The sequence below is a fragment of the Bos indicus x Bos taurus genome, chromosome 1, assembly GCF_003369695.1.
Source record: "Bos indicus x Bos taurus breed Angus x Brahman F1 hybrid chromosome 1, Bos_hybrid_MaternalHap_v2.0, whole genome shotgun sequence".
Classification (NCBI taxonomy): domain Eukaryota; kingdom Metazoa; phylum Chordata; class Mammalia; order Artiodactyla; family Bovidae; genus Bos; species Bos indicus x Bos taurus.
The window spans coordinates 34,820,983-34,842,973 of NC_040076.1; the positions used below are offsets into that span (position 1 = coordinate 34,820,983).

The 21,991-nt window shown below is 36.4% G+C and overlaps 1 protein-coding gene across 4 annotated transcripts in view; it reads right to left on the reverse strand.

Moving 5' to 3' along the window:
- Positions 1 to 1,530: 1,530 nt before the first annotated feature.
- VGLL3 (vestigial like family member 3) overlaps positions 1,531 to 21,991 on the reverse strand; it is a 58,903-nt gene continuing 38,442 nt past the window's right edge. For 3 of the 4 annotated variants that reach the window (XM_027552015.1, XM_027552150.1, XM_027551940.1), the window contains exon 4: positions 2,233 to 10,997. In XM_027552015.1, the coding sequence (XP_027407816.1) occupies positions 10,954 to 10,997 (44 nt within the window). In that variant the 3' untranslated portion in view covers positions 2,233 to 10,953. Of the gene's footprint in view, positions 10,998 to 21,991 lie in introns of all 4 variants that reach the window. The other variant, XM_027552096.1, reaches the window with a different exon arrangement.

Consider the following 21,991-nt stretch of genomic DNA (forward strand, 5'->3'; position numbering starts at 1 on the left):
ATCAGTGTCCTTCAGACCAGAAGAATATATTGAGTGAATTGATTCTGTATTCCCAAATTACAAATAATGCTCCAGAATTGCAACATCTGTCGGAACTCTATTTGGCTCCTGAAAGCCACATTACTCTCACTCTTTTAAAGAACTTAGCTATTTCTGGACATTTTTAGTTCCTCCTACTGACTCTTTATTCCAGTTGGCTAAGAGATGATTAAAATATGTTCACAACAAATACATTTAGATGTGACAATGGCAAAAACATTGGAGCAGTGTATTGTTCTAAGATTCTATTTGAGGGAGTTGAATCCTGACTTTTACTTGTGGCTAAGTGCCCTTGGGCTCAAGTACTCAGATTAGAGAAAAATAAGATTATAAGAAATCCATAGTGTTTACCTGGTATTAAACTATTTACACACTTTATTAATCTTCATGACTCTATGATATAGTTACTTTAAATATCTTCATCTTATGGGTGAACACAGAAAGTATTTTAAAAAAGGCTGAGGAAATTGTTCAAGGATACATAGCTCTTAACCAGCATCACTAAAACTCAAATCCCCATTTTAAAAATATTGCTAACAGCCTCACAAATAATGCTATCTACATGTTGCTATTTGTGAAAATTCCTTGAGATACATTCATGTAATGGTCAAGGTATATAGAGGACTTATAGTAAATATTATTTCCTGTCTGTTTGTATCTACTTTTAGTTTTCTCAAAGCAGTTTGCATCTTTTATTTCATTTGATCTTCAACTGACAGAGAAACTGGAAATTTGGGACTCAGCAATATCAATACATTTTTCATGGAACTGGTCCTAGGGACCCAGGGTTTCTCCTTTTACATCTGTCACCTTTTCTCCTCTCCAAACCTGTCAAAATCCTGTAAGAAGTGACTTTCATTTTTAACTTCTGTTGAGTCCTTCCTCCCTCCCTTTTAAGGCTTTGGACTGAAAGGCATATGCTTATTTTCATAAATAGATGAGCGTCTTGATATTACAGAACTTGATAACACACACTTAAAGTGATTACACTGATCTTTGGAATCTTCACGGCAGGAAGGCCACTCTCAACAGGACTTTCCCTCCCTGGGCAATGACGAGCCTTAATGGAATCTGGCCTGCAGAGTGTCTGGGCTGTGTGCGGGGCTGGTGTCAGAGCAAGTGCAAGCAAGTTCTCTGAAGCTCAACCTTTACAACACAGTACAAGTCACACATTCCTTCAAGGCACCACCCGCCTTTTCCAGTGGGAATCTACTCAAATGACTCTTGGAAGCAGTGTGGAGGGATGGGGGGAAGGGTGTTAAGTGTGTTTTAAGAGGAGGTAATGGATGGGTGAGTGGGTGGAGACAAAAAGGGGAAATGGCAAGTAAAGATGGAAAAAAATAACTGCTGCCACCAAAATATTCTGCTCAAAGATAAGGGCGTACACCATACAGCTGTTAGCACTCATCAGTATATTTTGCATATTTACATATACAAAGTATTTCCAAATAGCCTTGTGTTTTTTTTTAAATCCCACACGGAGATGTCTGGTAAAGCTGTCACTGTGCAAAATTTATTTTCTTGGTGATACTTGCAACACTGCTTTCAAATTTCTATATATACAACATAAGAGACTGAACAGGCACTGTCGTTACCCACATTATAGAGAAAGTTCGACTCGTTCATTTACCCATCAGACAACAGTCAGTGTGAAACATCCATGTTCTAAAGCACCTGGTTGGTTGAAGCCAATTTTTTATTATTACTTTTGTTTCAATACAAAATGAAACACAAAGACGACCCAGTGATCCTTGGTTAGTCCTGAAACCACGAAAGTGTGATTTTCCTCCTTACTGTTTACTCTCATTCTTGATTTAGGGGTTGTTTTTTGTAAGAAAAATGATAACACTGAATGGATTTCTCATATAGCCTTTTTTTTTTTTTCTTTTGAACCATAAATCTCCTGAAAACCACACATAGCCCATTTGAAAAAGATTAGGGAACTTCTAGCAGAGGAATGGGCTAGTTGAAAGTTATATTTTCCTTTTAGCAAGATCCACAAGAAAAGGATAGAGTGTCGTGCTTAAAGGGGAACAGATTCTGTATTTTTTGGCAAGATATTAAATCCTCTGTGGCTATATTTGGCTCCCTACAAATAGTCTCTTGTACAAGTGCAAAGCAAAGATCAATGCTGGTGTTCTTCATTCAGCCACAGCCAAACTTGGTATGGAAAGTAAAACAGTGGGGCTTAAGTGTTGTTTTGAAGAGATTCTAGTTCATTTATTGATCAACAGCATTCCAGAATCTAGGTTCCTACTTTACACATTAAATGTATCAAAACATATTTGCTTTCCATAACAGTTTTTCCACGGCTTAACTGATAACAGATGGAAGGATTCAATCTGGACAGGAATGTAAAAGCTTTACCACGTCAATGTAGTCATATATGGATAGCTAGTCAAATGAGTATAAACAGGTCAAATAAGATGCTTGGAGACTTAGGACATCACAGGATGGGCATATATTCCCAAAAAAGGAAGCAAAACAATTAAATGGTAGATGATTGTCCCCAGAGAAAACACACTTCAGCTAGGAAGAATCTGCACCAGATGTCCTGGTCTCCACCCCCCTGAGTGCCTCTCTGACATAAACACAATATAACCCTTTGGATTCCAAGGCACTATAAGAAGCACATAAATATTTGAAATAACAAGAATTTCCTTTATATGCAATTATTTAAGTGAATGTAGATGAATCCTTACACAAATGACCACTGAAAACATGGAACACGCCTTGCTATTTACAGTGATACATTAAACCCTCTTAGATTAAAACGTTGATAACCATTAACTGAAATCCAATAGTAACTATGGTAGGTTGAATAACACCCTCAAAATGTTCACTTCCTAATCCCTAGAACCTGTGAATATGTTACCTCACATCGAAGGACTTTTGTTAAAATGAAGAACTTGAGATGGAGAGACTATTCTAGATTATCCAGGCAGGGCCAATGCAATTACAAAGGTCCTTAAACTTGTAAAAGGGAAGCAAAAGAGAGGGTCAGAGTGATATCATATGACAAGGACTTGACCAGTGGTTCTTGGAATTGAAGATGGAAGAAAGAGGCCATGAGCTAAGGACTCTGGAAACATCAGAGAAATAGTTCTCGCTGAAAGAACACAGCTGACATCTTGCTTCTAGCCCACTGAGATCAGTACTGGATACTGGACTTAGAGCCACCAGATAAATTTGTGTCGCTTTTAGCCATTAAGATTGTGGTAACTTTTTACAGTAACCACAGAAAATTCATTACACTTGTCTAGTCTGAATATGGTAAACAGTTAAGAAGGCTGTGTCATGTTATTTTCACCAGTGGTGATGAATGTCTACTAATTGAAATACTGATCTCCAAGCTTTGCATTTACATATCAAAAATTTATTTAACAAGAAAATAGAGGGCCCATGTAGGGAACCTCTGCTGCTGCTGCTGCTGCTAAGTAGCTTTAGTCGTGTCCGACTCTGTGTGACCCCATAGACGGCAGCCCACCAGGCTCCCCATCCCTGGGATTCTGCAGACAAGAACGCTGGAGTGGGTTGGCATTTCCTTCTCCAAGGGAACCTCTAGCTTCCTTTAAAAATATAAGGTCTTGGACTTCTCCTTTCTAGGCGTATTTCTTCAATGTCAATGAATTGTCAGCCAAGTTTTCCACAGGACTTACAGCAAGTTCCACATTAACAAATGCAAAAGCAAAACAACAAAGAACACCTCTGCTAAAGAGTTAATTGATAACTTCAGAAGCATTGTATTAAAAAGTTCCCAAGCCTGTTATTATGTAATTGATATAGCCCATTTCACTTGCTGTTCTGTTACAACCCTTGTTTTCTAACCATACAATTCTCACCACCACACATAAATCCCTTGGCTGTAAAATTAACCCCATTACAAAAAAAACAACACCTAAGGTGTTTTAATTTCTAAAGATACTTGTAAGTTGCTTAATTGAATAAGAAAAAAACAGAGGGCTTTAGTTAATTGTCAAGAAATGTGGACAAAACCAAACTGCTACATTAAAATATAAGCATTGAGTTCACATTATTTATTGAACTGAAGATGACATTTGTTTTAACTACAAAGTCCTCCATTATTTTATATCATCAACACATAGTTATGAGATCTATTTGAAGAGAGAATAGAAATACAAAAATGTCTCTTCCGGCATCCCGATGAAAAACAACAAATATATATATATATGATTTTATAGTTAGCTTGTGAAGCTAAAATTTTATGAGTTATATATTCTTTCTAAATTAAGAATGACAATAGAGCTAAGATTAATTTCTCTTTCTGGGCATGTAAAAAGGAAGATAGCATAAAATTGCTCATCAAACTAATACATCTGGAATTTTTTTTATTTAACGGTTCTAAGATAACATTTCTATTATGTTTTCAGTTCACTTAATCAAGTGACAAATATAAATCTCATTGTACTATGTATTTTTACAAAAGCTTTCACCTGATCTAAATTTATGTGATGAAAACAGAGTCTATGTTTTCCCTTTCAATACACGAACTTTAAAATGATACAAAGAATTCACATAAAAACCCTTCCCTAAATTGTGTATCCAGAAACATGTATGGAATAGTGATTTTTAAATCAGATACTGTATCTAAGATTGTAAACAGTCTAAAAAATTAAATCAAGTGTGTAAATAATCATTAATTTTTGCCCTAGTCATAGCAAAGAAAAAAATGTACAGCTCTATCAATATAAAAAGATATCACAGAAGAGTTCACATACATATACCAAACAACTAATTAAAGGATATTGTATTCTAAAAGAGTTATTCTTAGGTCAAAATTTAGTAGTCCAAAAATTGTTAACAAGAAAGCTAACTAACTGATGATGACCTGTCATTTTCTAGAAGTTGTGGCTGTTTATTTACACAAGAGAATTGGTAAATTTTACTTATCATTTCTTAAAATTTTAAAAGAAGATTTGGATAATTGAATTGGATCAAATTAATTTGCAATTTCAAGAGAACATTAGTTTGATCAATTTTTTGAAACCATAAAAATATTTTTCAAACAAGCACACACAATGGACAATAAAAGAAATGACAGAATTAAGATATTTTAATTATGACTATTGCTATACTTTGGAAAAGTGTACAGAGGGAAATTCCCAGAGAGCACTAAAAAGAAAAAAACCTACTGAAAAATTCTGAAAGTCTGTTCTGTGCCCAATCTCTGAGATCAAGTCACCAATTAATTAACATTGAGGAGCTATTAGGATGTGAGGTTCCTTTGTGGACCTCACCTTTTCCCCACTTTCTAGAGCCTTCCATTTGTGCACAGTTTACATATCCTTATTCAATACACATTATTTTTCTAATTATATTGAAGTATAGTTGATTTACAGTGTTACTTTTTTCAGTACAGTGGTACAGCCAAGTGACTCAGTTCATATATATATATATACACATATACACACACACATATATATGTATATATCCTTTTCATGTTCTTTTCCATTATGATTTATCACAGGATATTGAATACAGTTCCCTGTGCTACACAGTAAGACCTTGTTGTTTATCAGTCCTAAATGTACTAGTTTCCATCTGCTAATCCCAAGCTCCAATCCTTCCTTCCCTCACCTCATCTCTCCCTTGGCAACCAGAAGTCTGCTCTCTATGTCTTTGAGATTATTTCTTCAACATATACCATTAAACCAAATTTTTACCCTGATTCTTCTAAAATGACTTGAATATTAGTTTTAATCTTTAATAATAAAGGGCTCTTGGGCCATGTTTTTAGAGAACATTTTTTAATTTCTCTCTCAAAATCCACTTAAATCTTTTGAAAGATATGACTTTTATTCTGGAGGAGGAAAAAATAAAACAACTGAGTCTTTAGGGTCCGGTAAATTAAAATTGGCAGGCTGATTTCAGTCTTGGTATCATAGTTTTGGCTTTTGCACTGTCCTATCTGCTGTGAAGATGCTCAATCCCAAGAATTCTAACGGCCATCGATACCTCCCTTGTAACCACAATGGCTCAAGAGAACCCTTTCCATCTTCAACAACTGACACAGTGTCAACATCTGCTTCCAATGAAGTTGTTTCTTTTTTCTCAAGTCAAATAAATCTGCTGACTGAGACTGTAAAGAGTTTTTGTTTTTTTTTTTTCTCCTCTTTTCATGCGGAAAAATTTTTTTCCACCATATTTTGCAATTTTTCCTCCAAGTTAAAAAAACGGATAACTTCAAAGGAGATGTTTTTATTCTAGGTGCTAAAAAAGCCCAAAATATAATGAAACAAAATAAAAACTTTGGTAATTTCATGAAACTGTCACTTTCACTTTGGAGACAATAATCACAGGGTTCTGGATGAATATAAGTCTGAAACGTAAGAAAACTCAGAGTTGGACCTACATACCACTAAGAAGTTAATTTATTTTCTTTCATAAACAGCACATTAAAATATCAGAAATAATTAAGAAATTTACATTTTATCATCAACATCTAGTAGAAGACAAAGATTCTCTTGCAACAATTTTTTACATAAAAGCACAGCTGTATATCAATTTGCTATAGATATGGGTATATAAAGAAAAGGGACACTTGGGAGCTCAATTTGATGATTTACTTACTCAACTGACAGATACTTGAGGAATCTGTCATTGACTGAATGTCTACTATGAGCCATGTTATTGAGTGTATGTGTGTGTGTGTGTGTGTGTGTGTAATATAATTTTCAACCTTCCTAGCCTGCCAGTTAGGTATTATTATCCTACTTTACTCATGAGATAAATAAATGAAGCCCCAAAACACACATCTAATTGTGGCTAAGCCAGAATTCAGAAAATGACCTAATGTCCAAGTCAATTTTTGTTCATTGATTCATTGCTTCTCTATTCATCCTCCAGTCGGAATTGTAACATAAATACTGTCCTTTTCTACTGCTTAGTCTCTGCTGGTTTTCCTGTGTATAAATACATGTGGGTCATAATGGATCCTACAAGCTGATTTCAGCTTCTGCTCTGATTAAGATCATCATGTTGCCTCTGTCAGGAGGGCGACAAAGACCACTAAATGGGTGCACCTGGACTGAAAAGACCACAATCTCTAGGCTGCCAGTTTTCCCTAAAGATTCCTTAGTTGATAACAGTGTAAGCTATTTTAATCATGAGGAAGAGCACATTGGAGATGGTGGGTTCTCAATGCTGTTCAAGTTTCTACCATGATTCCTGTGATCAAAAAATTTATGGCTGTATCTATGTGTAGGAACCAGTAACAGATACTGGAGTGGACTTCAGCTTCTGCCACAATGAAGATTATCATAATGTCTCTGTCAGGAAAGAGACCAAGGTAGATCATGATCAAAAATCTTGTCTTGGTTTGAGTCTTCATTTAAGGGTGTGTTTGGTATTATTAAAAATTCTTATATTAAAAATTTAGCTATCATCAATAATAAATACCTATGAAACATGTTGATTAATTGATAGCATGTAACATTGAGATTTGAAATGGCAACCCACTCCAGTGTTCTTGCCTGGAGAATCCCATGGACGGAGAAGCCTGGTGGGCTGCAGTCCATGGGGTCGCACAGAGTCGGACACGACTGAAGCGACTTAGCAGCAGCAGCAGCAGTGTCACTGACCCATTTTCTTAATTTGGCATATATTATGTAACGAAGGGGTACTCCGTAAGGGACAGAATGCAGTTTCTTAAAATATAGTATCTGATTGCTATTTGCATAATAAATAAGGAGCTTCATAAGGGCACATTTTTATGCCAGTGCCTGGAATTGTTTTGTTTTGTTTTTTAAAGGTTGTTACAACATGAAAGAAATTAATTCCTCAGTTACTTGCAATCCACTTGTTCTCATGGCAAAATGTAGAGCAATCCCCATTATTTTTTGCTTAAAACAGTAATGCACATAACTTTAAGATGAAAGAGAGGGGAGAAAAATTAAAGGGGAAGTTAAGAAGGGATTGTTAACCTTATTAAGATGAAACATTGATTTTTTAAACATTTAGAGGTGCTTTTCAAATAAACAGTGAGGAACCAAATAACCTGTTAGGATCTAACTAGTCACTATTTTATTGTTCCTCAGATCAAGATAGTTCAGTGGTCAAAACATAGATTAGATGGAAAATCAATGAGATAATTTCCTAGGGTCTAGCTCACAGATCTTTAGAAAGCTTGAATAAAGACTAATTTGTGAAATAACCAAAAGCGGAGTGTTTCCAAATGAAACTGGAGAGGGAAATGGTAGCCCTCAATAACACAGTCTGGAAACCTCCAAGATTACTGCATCTTTTTGGTGGGAGAAAATCCATCCAGAGAATGATGGCATTTTAAGCTTAAACTCAGACTATCATACTAAATTACAACTCATCCCTTGTATGACATCTGGTGGTTATGGTAATATAATGGTAACAAATGCACGCCAGACAATCACAGAGACACATCCATTCTTCTTTGACTTAGATTTTGATCCACTCCTTGTATATGCAAGGATCCAGTCTTTGCAAAGTGCCAACACCACCTGGGCCTGTTTTCAATGGGGGATCTTATTCACAAATCTCTCCTGTGTACAGCAGAATTTAGGTCCCTAACTTTTCTTGGGTCCTCAGAGCCAAGGAATATTTTACCAGATAGCTACCAGGAATGACAGAGGGCGCAGTGTCATCCTAAATTTAGGGTGAAGCTATCTGTCAGCTCTCTCTCCTTCAACTCAGTTCACTAGAGAGTAAGGAAAGAAGCAGAGAGTTGATATATTTCTTCTCAAAATTGGGAAAATCCAATTGAGAGATCGGAATGAACTGGAGTACCATACAATTCTAAGAGAAACTGCAAAATTAACAGGTTCCAAGGGAAGAAGAGAAAAATAAATCATCCCCACTGAGCCATCCTGTGGGAGCTGCTGAATACTGGCCTTTAAGAATTCAGGAGGATACAAAATAAAACCAATTTAAAGATGCATTAAACCTTGTGCTACACAGATAAAGGCAGAGCACAAATAACTATATCAAATTAAACTGCAGATCAAAATGTAGATAATTTAATCAAACCACTCCCTAGAAATCTAAGTTCATATCTTTAGTAAATCATTAGTAAGTGGACGATTCCTTAAGTTTGGACCTCACATTAGGTAAACGTGTATACCCTGTTAAATGGACTCTGGTTAAGAAGAAATATAGTGATGAAAATACAAGAGAGGGTATAAATTTATAACTAATAAGATGCACCAGGAAAGAAGACTATGGAACAATAGGGAAATTTGAAAATGATCCATGGGAATTTTGCCTAGCTAAGCAGACTGCATTGTTCTTATACCTAAAATGTTCACAGATATAAGTTATCCTATTTAAGATGGAAAAAGATATTTCACTAAACATTTAATTTCACATGGATGAGGACAGGGATGGGAAAAATTTGAGAAACATTGTTAACGAACTAAAACATCTATGTAACACTACTTTTTTAACATGACCCAACTCTGAAAGCGTCCGAAAGAATGGACTTTATATTGAAAGTTCTTAAAATATCAATAACTGCTATTTGATAACCTTAATCTTTTCCTAATTGTATTTTAATGATAATCCCAACTTTTCTTATTTAGATCCTGAGGGACATGTCAAGTTGAATCCTGAGTCCCCAGAAATAAATTTCAAATAATAAATTGCTTATTAAATTAATTTCAGTAATTATAGTATAAAAATTTATCTTGCTCCCAATTCTTTTCTTAAAAAGAATCAGATCAATTAAAACCAGAATTAAACAAATAAGACTCGCAAAAACCTATTTAAACTATACACATGCAATACATTATCCTTCAACTTATAATGATGGATCAAACTCTCAGAAACAGCCACTGAATGAAAGGTTCTGTCATGTGTCTAGTACTTTCCCAAATAGAATCCTTTCAAACTATCTTCAGGCAAAACTCACTTAAAATATGACTAAAATTGTCATGAATTAATCATTATAAACAAGAAAAATAAGTCACTGGCACTCAAAGATAGCATGGTTAAATGTTTTTTGTTTTTTTTTTCTCCAGTAGTTGGTTGTAAATTCTGGTTCCATTTTATCAAAGTTGGATGGACTACAAAGATAATTCTCCATCTAATCCAAAGTTTATGAAAACTTTCTTAGTCAACCTCCAAGCAGTCTTTGGGAGAAATCAAAGTAATGAATAGCTTTTATTTAGTGTGATCATTAAAAATCTTCCTTTTCAAGCTACACACGTAACTCAGAGCTAAGTAAGCTATCATGGAATTAAATCTTCACTGAGACTTAATGTAAAACAATACTATATTGGTTTGGCTATGGTGCTACTTTCGCAAAAAGGAGAAACTATCAAACATTTGAGGTAACTTAGAGCACAGAGCATATCACAGACATCTTAGAGACGAGCATTTTAAACACTTTAGCCAGTGCTTCTCTGAGAGCAAGTTCTTTAAACAGAACTTAACAATTTTTACAATATTAAAAAAAAAATCCCTCAAAAATAGCCTATCAATGCTAAATCAAACTTCCTGTATTTTTACAAAAATAGAAGAACATAGAAATACAAAATTGTGTTCCTGAAAGAATGAACATTTTCTTTGTGGTTCATCTTTTCCTGACAAGGTAACTGGTTCAAAAAGAAGGAAAAAAAAAGTCAAACCAAAAATTAAACCATATACTGATAAAAGCAAGACAAAAAGAAAAAGAAAGAGAGAGAGTTGCACAGTTGGCAAAGGCTCAGATGAGGGAAAGAAATAAACAAAAATGCTTTTCTTCAATGTCTAGGACTCATTCTGCTTTCTCAAGAAAAGGCTCCAAACCAAAGTCAGCTGGATAGCACTTCCTCTTTTCCTTCCACATCTAATATGTCCCACTGCAGAATGACAGTCCCTGGCAGCATCTTTTCCCAGTGGGACCATGGATTCATGCTCCAATTTAACTTGATAATACTGTGTGTTTCAGTACCACGGTGATTCCTTGCCCTTGTCTTGATGCTGTAGACCTAGAAAAGTTGTGAGAAATAGAAAAGTATCAATATGTGTAGCACTTGAGACTGGGCATTTTCTACAATACACTAGATACAGAAACCAAAGTGGCAACTGAGCTCACAAGTTTCAAAAAGCCAACCAATACTAAGTGACCAAGAAAACTCTAGACTGGAGCAGTGCCATTAGCACAGTACACATTCTTTACTGTGGCCTTTATCTTACTAGAGTAGGTATGAATAATAAATAAAATAATATAAGTGAAGCTTTCTTATTTCTAATATCAAAAGTTACTGACATGGGAAAAAAAGGATACAACTAATCTCTAGGGCATATTTAGGCAGCGTTTCAGTTAACACTTTTCAGCAAACATCAGATGATACTTTTGGACTAAGGCAGTGAACTAAATTTACTTATTTTTATTGCCTCTTCTTTCAGAAAATATTTGTGTGTGTGCATTCAGTCGTGTCCAACTCTTTGTGACCCCATCGACTGTAGTCCGCTAGGCTCCTCTGTGCATGGAATTCTCCAGGCAAGAATACTGGAGTGGGTAGCCATTTCCTTCTCTGGAAGATCTTCCCAACCCAGGGATCGAACCCAGGTCTCTCACATTGTGAGCAGATTCTTTACCATTTGAGCCACCAGGAAAGCCCCACTAAAGCATCTGTAGTGATTTTATTTCTTGTCTTTCAACTTGTCAAATAATTGTGTAAAGCAATGGATGTCATTACAAAACAGATACAATTAGTCAGTCATTATGGGAGTCATTAAGACACTATACTAAACAAATTACATAAAATGAAAAAGAACAAAAAGGAGCCAAAGAAGCACCTCATAGAACCACAAGGCACCATCTTTGGTTTTATAGCATTTGTATACTGGGAAAAAGCAGCTCTTTCTGAATGCCAAATGATTGGTGCCGTCTTATGTTTTATCTCGTGTACTAGCATTATGTTTAGACAGACAGGCCACAGTTTCCCTTTCCCATTTCAAAAGAAGAGGAGGAGGAAGACAAAAAATAAAAAGGATCTGGGGCATATCAACTCACTCTAAGTTTGCTTTATTCAGTTTCAAATAATTTTGTGGTCAGAATAATTTGCAACCTGACAAAGTCTCCGTTGGGTGACTTTTATAATCTAAACCACCTTAACCGACAATCTGCTGACTGCATAAATATTTTTTTCATTATTAAAACGTCTCATCTTCTGTATGACTCAGTATTTTCCACACTTGAAGACCCCATCAATCTATAGAATGTCAGCACTGCAAGTCATGAATAGTGTTGGAATCATCAAGTGGTTTGAGTGTCTTTTTTTCTTCTTAAATAAAAGCAATCCCTAGTTTGCAAAGAGATGACTCCACCAAAATCATGTTAGCCTTTTTCTGTGGACAAGAATTATGTTACTTAACATAGTCCTAAATATTCTAATCAGAGTTAATGGTTGGAATAACTCTTGCTCTTCAACTGTGTTTCCAAGTCTGCATTACTCCAAAGCAAACCTTAAAAAACTCAGTTCACCTATGGCCTACAACATATTAAATGGCTAATGTTGTCCTTTTGGCTTAATTTCTTCTCATTGATGGGACATAAATACAACTTTTCCTTTGATTACCAAGTATCCATACCTGTAAATTTCAAAGTAAATATAAAGAAAAGGAACAACCACAGACAAAAGTCTCTACTACTAGTAAGTTGTAACAGGGATATGATTTTTCTTGTTAAACACTTGTTGAAGGAAGATTAAAATATTTAAGAATCAGTCAGTACACTGAGTTTTCCCAGTGGTGAAAGGAGACAAAATCATTAACTCATGATTCTTAATGTGGTCTTGTTGTTGTTCAGTCACTAAGACATGTCCCACTCTTTTTAACCCCATGAACTGTAGCATGCCAGAATCCTCTGTCCTCCACAATCTCCTGGAGTTTGCTCAAATTCATGTCCATTGAGTCAGTGATGCTATCTAACCACATCACCCTCTGCCACCCCGCTTCACCTTTGCCTTCAAACATTCCCAACATCAGAGTCTATTCCAATGAGTCAGCTCTTCACGTCAGGTGGCCAAACTATTGGAGTTTCAGCTTTAGCACCAGTCCTTCCAATCAATATTCAGAGTTGATTTCCTTTAGGATTGACTGATTTGACCTCCTTGCAGTCCAAGGGACTCTCAAGAGTCATCTCCAACACCACAGTTCGAAAGCATCAATTCTTCAGTGCTCAGCCTTCTTTGTGGTCCAGCTTTCACATTTACACATGACTTCTGTAAAAACCATACTTTTGACTGTACAGACCTTTATTGGCAAAGTGATGTATTTTCTTTTTAATATGCTGTCTAGGTTTTTTCATAGCTTTCCTTCCAAGGAGTAATGATCTTTTGATTTCATGGCTGCAGTCCCAGTCTACAGTGATTTTGTGCTCCAGTTGCTTTAGTCATGTCCAACTCTTTGCAACGCTATGGGCTATAGCCTGCCAGGCTCCTCTGTCCATGGGATTCTCCAGGCAAGAATACTGGAGGGAGTTGTCACGCCCTCCTCCCCGGGATATTCCCAACCCAGGAATCAAACTCAAGTCTTCTGTGTCTCCTGCATTGCAGGTGGATTCTTACTGCTGAGCCACGAGGGAAGCCCCCACAGTGATTTTAGAGCCCAAGAAAAGAAAACCTGTCCACTTTTTCCCCTTCCATTTGCCATGAAGTGATGGGACTGGATGCATAAATCTTTAATCCATGATCCTTACATGATCTACAGATACTTGGGGGTTCCCCAAATTTTCTTACAAGAACATAAAACACTCTACTATTATTTTGCTACTATTCATGCTTTTTTTTTTTTTTTTTTTTGCTTCTCACTCCTCAAACTCAAACCTATATGAAATTAGTTTACAACACATTTTGAAATGTACTTACTGGCTTGCTGAAATCACCCATGTTTATCTCTTGATATTAGTAACTCTGTTTTAGGTTGTTTACTCTGTGATATTTTCAGTGAAAGTAAAATAAACATCACAATGATAATGTTAGCAAACACTTTCTTAGGGCTGAACACACTAGACATTGTGCTATTTTATGTGAAATATTTAATGCTTCCAATCACGCTATATATATAATGGATATATATATTCATTTTACAAATAAGAAAAGTGAGAGTAAGAGAGGTTATGCCAATTATTATGTGGTAGAACCAGGACTGAATGTTTGTGGTTTGATATCAGAGTCAATAGTTTTAACCACAATGTATATGGCTCCCCTTTTGTGGATTATATTGTCTGTAGGTTGTGACACCAGCCTGTATTCTTGCAACTCCTGGAGTCAAAATCCTTTCATTAAATCAATTCAAAGAAAAGTCAATACATTTTAAATATTGATTTTTGCACTATTTAGAAACACCCTGATTTATCAGAACTGATACCAGTGTTAATAAAATAACTGTGTTTTTTTTAAACTATACATTTGCAAAGTTTTTCTAAGTCACAGAAGATGATTACACAGTCCTTTGTTATACTCCAGATCGTGTAATAGGACATGTTGTATGAATAGATGTGTAACTACGCCTCCCTGCCCCCACCCAAATAAACTGCCACAGTATGAAAACTGAAGACGTAGGGTGGCCATCTGACTCATCAGGTGTTTGTCAGAAATGGGACCAAAGAACAAAGATATCACACTGTTCACTTCAGAGTTTGAGAGTCTGAGATCAAGTCAGGAGATAAACCTGAAAGAAAACACAAGCCCACAGACCCAGTTCCTCGCTTCAGTTCCAATACCATCACCACCTGACCATCAAAAGAAAAAAGAAAAACCAAATCCAGGAATAGAAAAACTGAAGTACAAACATAGGAAAGATACATTGAATACTTAGGAGTAGGAAAGAAGTTTTGGCTCAGTTCAGTTCAGTTCAGTCGCTCAGTCGCGTCCGACTCTTTGCAACCCCCTGAATCGCAGCATGCCAGGCCTCCCTGTCCATCACCAACTCCCAGAGTTCACTCAAACTCACGTCCATCAAGTCGGTGATGCCATCCAGCCATCTCATCCTCTGTCGTCCCCTTTTCCTCCTGCCCCCAATCCCTCCCAGCATCAGAGTCTTTTCCTATGAGTCAACTCTTCGCATGAGGTGGCCAAAGTACTGGAGTTTCAGCTTGAGCATCATTCCTTCCAAAGAACACCCAGGACTGATCTCCTTTAGAAGTTTTGGTTAAAAGAAATCATATTTGGATTTCCCTTTAAAATTTGAAGAATCTATGTAACAAGGCATTGTAACTCATTTTCTAGCTGAAATTTTTGGGAGCTTATTGCTTCACAGATTTCTTCTCTTGCAAAAGACCTCTGGGAATAAGGAAGTGGAGATGGCAGCAGGGTGTGCCTAAGCAGAGAAAGCCTAGAAACTTCCCCCTCCCTTGTTTCCTTCAAGTCCTAGGTGTCTGATGAAAAAAAAAATCTTAAAGTTCTCATGGGCTCCTCAAACAAAGATACAGAAGTTGCTTCAGAGAGATTTCTGGCAGGCCTGCCTCTTTATCCCATAGCTGTGATGTGGGTACCCCGTGGCAGAAAAAATGATATGAGCCACCCTAGCTGAGCACCTCAGAGGCATCACAAACTTTAGGAAGCCGAATGACGTAGTCATCAGTGGAGCACTGTATGGGGAATGCACAGAGAAATGGTGGGGAAGGGGATATGTTTGCAAACAAAAGCAAGATAAGAATGAAATGACAAAGCTAAGAAGAGACAGCAACCACTTAATCAACAATGTTCACCATATGACTAACAGGAAAACAGAGGCAATCCCTAGGGAGAGAGTGAGGGAAGCATCTGAGAAGAGGATTCACCTAGAAGTGGAACAGTGTTTTAAACTGAGCAATGAAGAAATCATTGGGCTGGACTACAAATACTTAGAATTGGTGAAGTAATTATTACACAGGGAACTATAATCAATATCCTCTGATAAACCGTAATGGAAATGAATATGAAAAAGAATGTATATACAACTTGGTCACTTTGCTGTATAGCAAAAATTAACAACACTGTAAATCAACTATACTTGAATAAAATAAATTTAGAGAAAATGAATTGAAAAGCTAACTTTTCTGCTATTGGGTAGAAGTAAATAATAAACTGGCTTACTGAAAATGTTATACTCCAGCACATCTGAGTTTTAGGACCATGTGATCATCAGTCATATCCACTAGAAAAGCATTTCCTACTTCAAAAGAAGAATAATCCTTTGACAACATCACTATCACTCTTAAGTAACTTTAATATGATTCCAATTAATTTTATTGCTGGAGATAAAAGAGGTAATGTGGTAACCATGCACTGGTGAATATGCTGTTGATAAAAAGAGAAGAAAAATAGGAACATAAAACCTGGATGTGCAGGTGGAATATTTAATGACTGAAAAGTAAAGAAAATACTGAAACGAAATATTTAGTTTCATAGATATTAGGCATCTAGAAAACCCCTGTGGATCAAAATGCTTGATACTATATTAAAAGACTGCAAGGAGATCCAACCAGTCCATTCTGAAGGAGATCAGTCCTGGGTGTTCTTTGGAAGGAATGATGCTCAAGCTGAAACTCCAGTACTTTGGCCACCTCATGCGAAGAGTTGACTCATTGGAAAAGACTCTGATGCTGGGAGGGATTGTGGGTAGGAGGAGAAGGAGATGACAGAGGATGAGATGGCTGGATGGCATCACCAACTCGAAGGATGTGAGTCTGAGTGAACTCCGGGAGTTGGTGATGGACAGGGAGGCCTGGCGTGCTCCAATTCATGGGGTCACAAAGAGCTGGACACGACTGAGCTACTGACCTGAACTGAACTGATGTTAAAAGACGCTGGTGGTTTATTTCCACATTTAAAACATGAATACCTGCTTCATCCTTGCTTTAATAGAGAAAAGCCATAATTATCACAAATACAAATATACACAGTGCTGTATTGGCTGCTATATCAAAATACCCAGCCTTCACCAACAGCCTAACATCTAACACCGACACACTGCAAAATAACAAACTACGTGATGTGAGAGACAGTCACATTATCTTCTTCTACTTTATAAAATTATCACTGACAATTATCATACAACTTCATTTGTCTGAGCACCTGGGCAATCAGTTTAAACACTAATGAAGAATGTTTAAATAAGATCTAAATGGGGATAGTACATACCTTAACACTAATGAAGGGGTAAAAATAAGAGTGGAAAGCTATTCAATTTGGGAACTGATTTCATTGCAGGTAAATATCAAGATAGATCATGTTTAAGCATCAGGAAGAAGTCCCTTCATTTGTTTTTCAAACTTCAAAAAAAAAAAACCCTCAAAATATCATAGATTTGTTGTTTAAAGATCAAGTTATGAAGTATTTAGAAAGTAAAAGTTCTATATAATGTACCCTGTCATCACACAACTTGCTGAATATACTTCAGATGTACGTACATACACCACATATATCCTATGTGACAACAATGCTTATTTCACCAGCAATATTGACTTTCAAAACCATTTCATGTCAGGATATGTCGATCAACTCTTTTGAAGAATATTAATTCTTCAATATGCACATTATTCATTCTTCCCTATACCATAAATTACTCAGTTCTATATAGATATGCATAATTTGAATATATACACACACACAGTGTGTGTGTATATAAAAATATATTTGTTACTTATGTGACTATTTTGGTAGGTGAGATAGCTTCCTGAATATACATTTGTATAATCACTGAACCCAAGTGTATAAATATATTTACACTTACATAAACACTTACATAATTCATGGTGAGTGGTAAATGTTTCAGTAGTTTGCATCAATATTCATATTTTTACTATTATCATTATTATAGATTCAATGTATCTAAGTGTTTCAATTTGCATTTCCTTCAGTTCTTGTGAAGCTGAACATTATGTGATTTAGTATTCCTTCCTCTGTGTTTTATCTTTTGGCTGACTTTCTATGCTTTGATTAATAACAAAATAATTTCCTCATTGATTTCTAAATGCCTTTTGTATATTAGGTATATTAGTATTTTTTTTCATGTATCACACACATTTTTGGCCAATTTAATGAGCACTAAATACCTCCATACTTACTACCTAAACTTTGGACAATAATTATTTTAAAAGTCATCACAAACAAGAATGTATTCTTGAACCAGACCAAAGATTAAACTTATTGTTAAACTCAATTACAATTATCCAAGTATCATTACAACTCTTACACACTAAAACAATGACAAAAGATACCTAACTATGAATGCATAATCATTTGTTAGCAGAGGGAGCGTTCTCAGTGTGTAGAGGTATTTTCCTAGGTACATTTAGAATTGTCTTAAAATGTCCACGTAGTAGTCTTGTCAGAAACAGTGAGGTGAAAGCTGTCTAAACCTGTCAAAATCTCTTTAATTCAGATTCAAAAGAGAAGGAGAAATTTAAAGCCCATTGAACTTGATGTTACTGGTAGACCATAATTTATTACATTATTGGAAGAAGCATGGGACCCACACACCTGAGGCCAAGATTGCAGGTGACTAGCAGTTCAGTGGCAAGGTGTCTCCCTCTGCTCTTGGCCCAAGCGGCAGGCACATAGTCTGTCTGCCCTCTCAGAACCCTCCTCCCTCCAAAACCACAAACTCGTGCACTGACTCTCCAACTTTTGCCCTTACTGATATCCAATTCCTCAGATTCCTGCACTTCAAACGCTCAGCTAGGAGGGAACTGGCAAGTACTTTAAGCATCAGGATATGTAATTACAAATCTGAACTAGTCATTCTACAACTGACCTTTAGGACAAATATAAAATACAAATCATAGAGTTGATAGTTCTTTTGTTATTGTTGTTCTTTGTGTTTTTTTTTTAAACTTTTATTGGAGTATAGTTGCTTTACAATGTTGTATTAGCTTCTGCTGTTCAGCAAGTGAATCAGGTATACATATACATTATCCACTCTTTTTTGAATTTCCTTTCCATTTAGGTCACCACAGAGCACTGAGTAGAGTTCTTGATCATACCACCAATTTACCATGCTCAAAACATGTCAGTGTGATAACCTCTTGGCTGAGAGAAGCTGGGGCCCAGGAGGCGCAATATGCTGTGTAGACACTGCTCACCAAGTCAGTGACCTCAATTTCAAAAGCAGATAAAAAGTAACTTTGAAGATAGAGACAAAGAATAAAGGAAAAAAGGAATGGGGAAGAGTGAAATAAAATACCTTCTGTAATTTCTTCTACAGACTTTCCCCCAGAACTGGAGAGGAACAAGACCAAAAAAGAAAAAAAAAGAAACGCCTAGATCATTTATTGTAACTGAAACCACAAGTTATAATACTCTCAAGAGATTCTAACTATCCAGACATCTGCTGGATAACAAATGCAGCCAAACATGCATCTTTAAAAAGGTTTCTAGGTTATGCAGTGACAGCTTTACGATCCAGAAAATAGATAATCCAACCAGAGGCAGAGGTAATCTGGGTCCACTACTTATCCATAAAACCTTAATTAAGGACACAACACAGCAAGTATTCTACCTGAAACTATGAGTTAGTTAAGGACTCTCACATTTTAACTGCAGAAGTACAATGTATCTTTTATGCCTACTTAGTTTAAGTAATCATTCCCCCCATTAAATCAAACCATATTGGAAAATATTCAGTAAGAATGAGACATGTTGCATATAGATCAATTCTTCACTGACATCAGTAATTTTTCATCTCACTTCTCTGTGGCATGAACACAAGCGTGCTCTCTGACATATTCCAGAAACCTCTGTCCAATCCAAGCAAACATAAATAGGGTTTCAATGACTGTGAAGATGCTAAGTGTCATCTGATAGTGCTCAAACAAGGCAGCTATGAAAATAAGCATTATAACGCATGCTTGTGGTCGACAAAAATTAAATCCCTAGTATATCAGGCTGTAACCAACCAAACAAACAAACAAACAAATGGCATATTTTGGCCTTTCATCTGTCTCTTGCAAGAATTTTTTTGGTCATCTTTTTGCCAAGGAATTCAGAACATGTTGGCCACAGACAACTGTTTGTGAAACACTATATTGTTGATAAATAGAATAAGAGAAGAGTTAGCCAGAAAGTGAATAAAAAGAACCTGTCAATTCCACCAGCCACATAAAATTTTGTATAGAATCTTTGTAGGCTAATTCAAAATTAATGTAAAATTGCCTGGATACAAGTTACGAAACAGATTTTGTCATAGGAGCTGGTTCTTTTAGATGTACCGCTATATGTGATACAGTAAATAGGGAAGCAGTAATGAAAAGATAATTTGCTGATATGAAATATGCTGACCTCTGAAACAAGCCTTTTAATGCTTAGAGTGGTTATTTATTTGGAATCACGTGATAATTAAACAGTTTTTCAACCTCTATAGCTCCCCTCCTAGGCAAGCAAATAAGCTTCTCTCGGGAAGACATTGTGTACTTTGACAAAATCGCCAATCCCAATGACAGGGAGTTGATGACAACTCCTTCAAGAAAACAAAAGAAAACTGTGCAGCACACATTTGCTTGCAATTTTTAAGAAAACATTTCAGAAAGCAAGGGATGCCATCCAATTTATATAGCTACCCATAGAAACTTGTTTATAAAATTAATACTAGAATGGAAAAAGAACACATTTTACTCACAACTTTTGAAGATAGCGAATATTTTATTAATGGAGTTTCAGTGAATTTAACTACATGCATAGTCTAACTTCCTTGTTCTGCACATAAAATTTCCTTTCAGTCTATGAGTGACAAGAACAAATATCCCAACAATCCATAATCATAGTGAGATAGGATATATTTTTTAGTAATCTCTCATCACCTTTATTGCAGAAAGTGAAGAAGAACTAAAGAGCCTCTTCATGAAAATGAAAGAGGAGAGTGAAAAATTTGGCTTAAAGCACAACATTCAGAAAACTAAGATCATGGCATCCGATCCCATCACTTCATAGCAAATAGATGGGGAAACAGTGGAAACAGTGGCTGACTTTATTTTGGGGGGCTCCAAAATCACTGAAGATGGTGACTTGCAGCCATGAAATTAAAAGATGCTTACTCCTTGGAAGGAAAGTTATGACCAACCTAGACAGCATTTTAAAAAGTAGAGATATTACTTTGCCAACAAAGGTCCGTCTAGTCAAGGCTATGGTTTTTCCAGTAGTCACATATGGATGTGAGAGTTGGACTATTAAGAAAGCTGATCGCTGAAGAATTGATGCTTTTGAACTGTGGTGTTGGAGAAGACTCTTGAGAGTCCCTTGGACTGCAAGGAGATCCAACCAGTCCATTCTGAAGGAGATCAACCCTGGGATTTCTTTGGAAGGAATGATGCTAAAGCTGAAACTCCAGTACTTTGGCCACCTCATGGGAAGAGTTGACTCATTGGAAAAGACTGATGCTGGGAGGGATTGGGGGCAAGAGGAGAAGGGGACAACAGAGGATGAAATGGCTGGATGGCATCACTGACTCAATGGACGTGAGTCTGAGTGAACTCCGGGAGTTGGTGATGGACAGGGAGGCCTGGCATGCTGTGATTCATGGGGTCGCAAAGAGTTGGACACGACTGAGCGACTGATCTGATCTGATTCATTGGGATATTCATTGAAGCTGAAACTTCAATACTTTGGCCACCTGATATGAAGAGCTGACTCATTTGAAAAGACCCTGATGCTGGGAAAGATTGAAGGCAGGAGAAGGGGATGAGAGAGGATGAGATGGTTGGATGGCATCATCGACTCAATGGACATGAGTTTGAGTAAACTCCGGGAGTTGGTGATGGACAGGGAGGCCTGGTGTGCTGTAGTCTGTGGGGTCGCAAAGAGTCAGACATTACTGAACAACAAAATTGAACTGAACAGAACCACTTGGTAGAGAGTTCCAGATGGAGAAAACTATATTTTAAAATGTGAAAATATTCTGATGACCCTTCAAATCCTTATTTACTTGATTCTTTGTCTTCCCTTTTCTTATAATCTGCCCAATAATATAAAAGTACCCGGTTTTCATTGTATGGCCA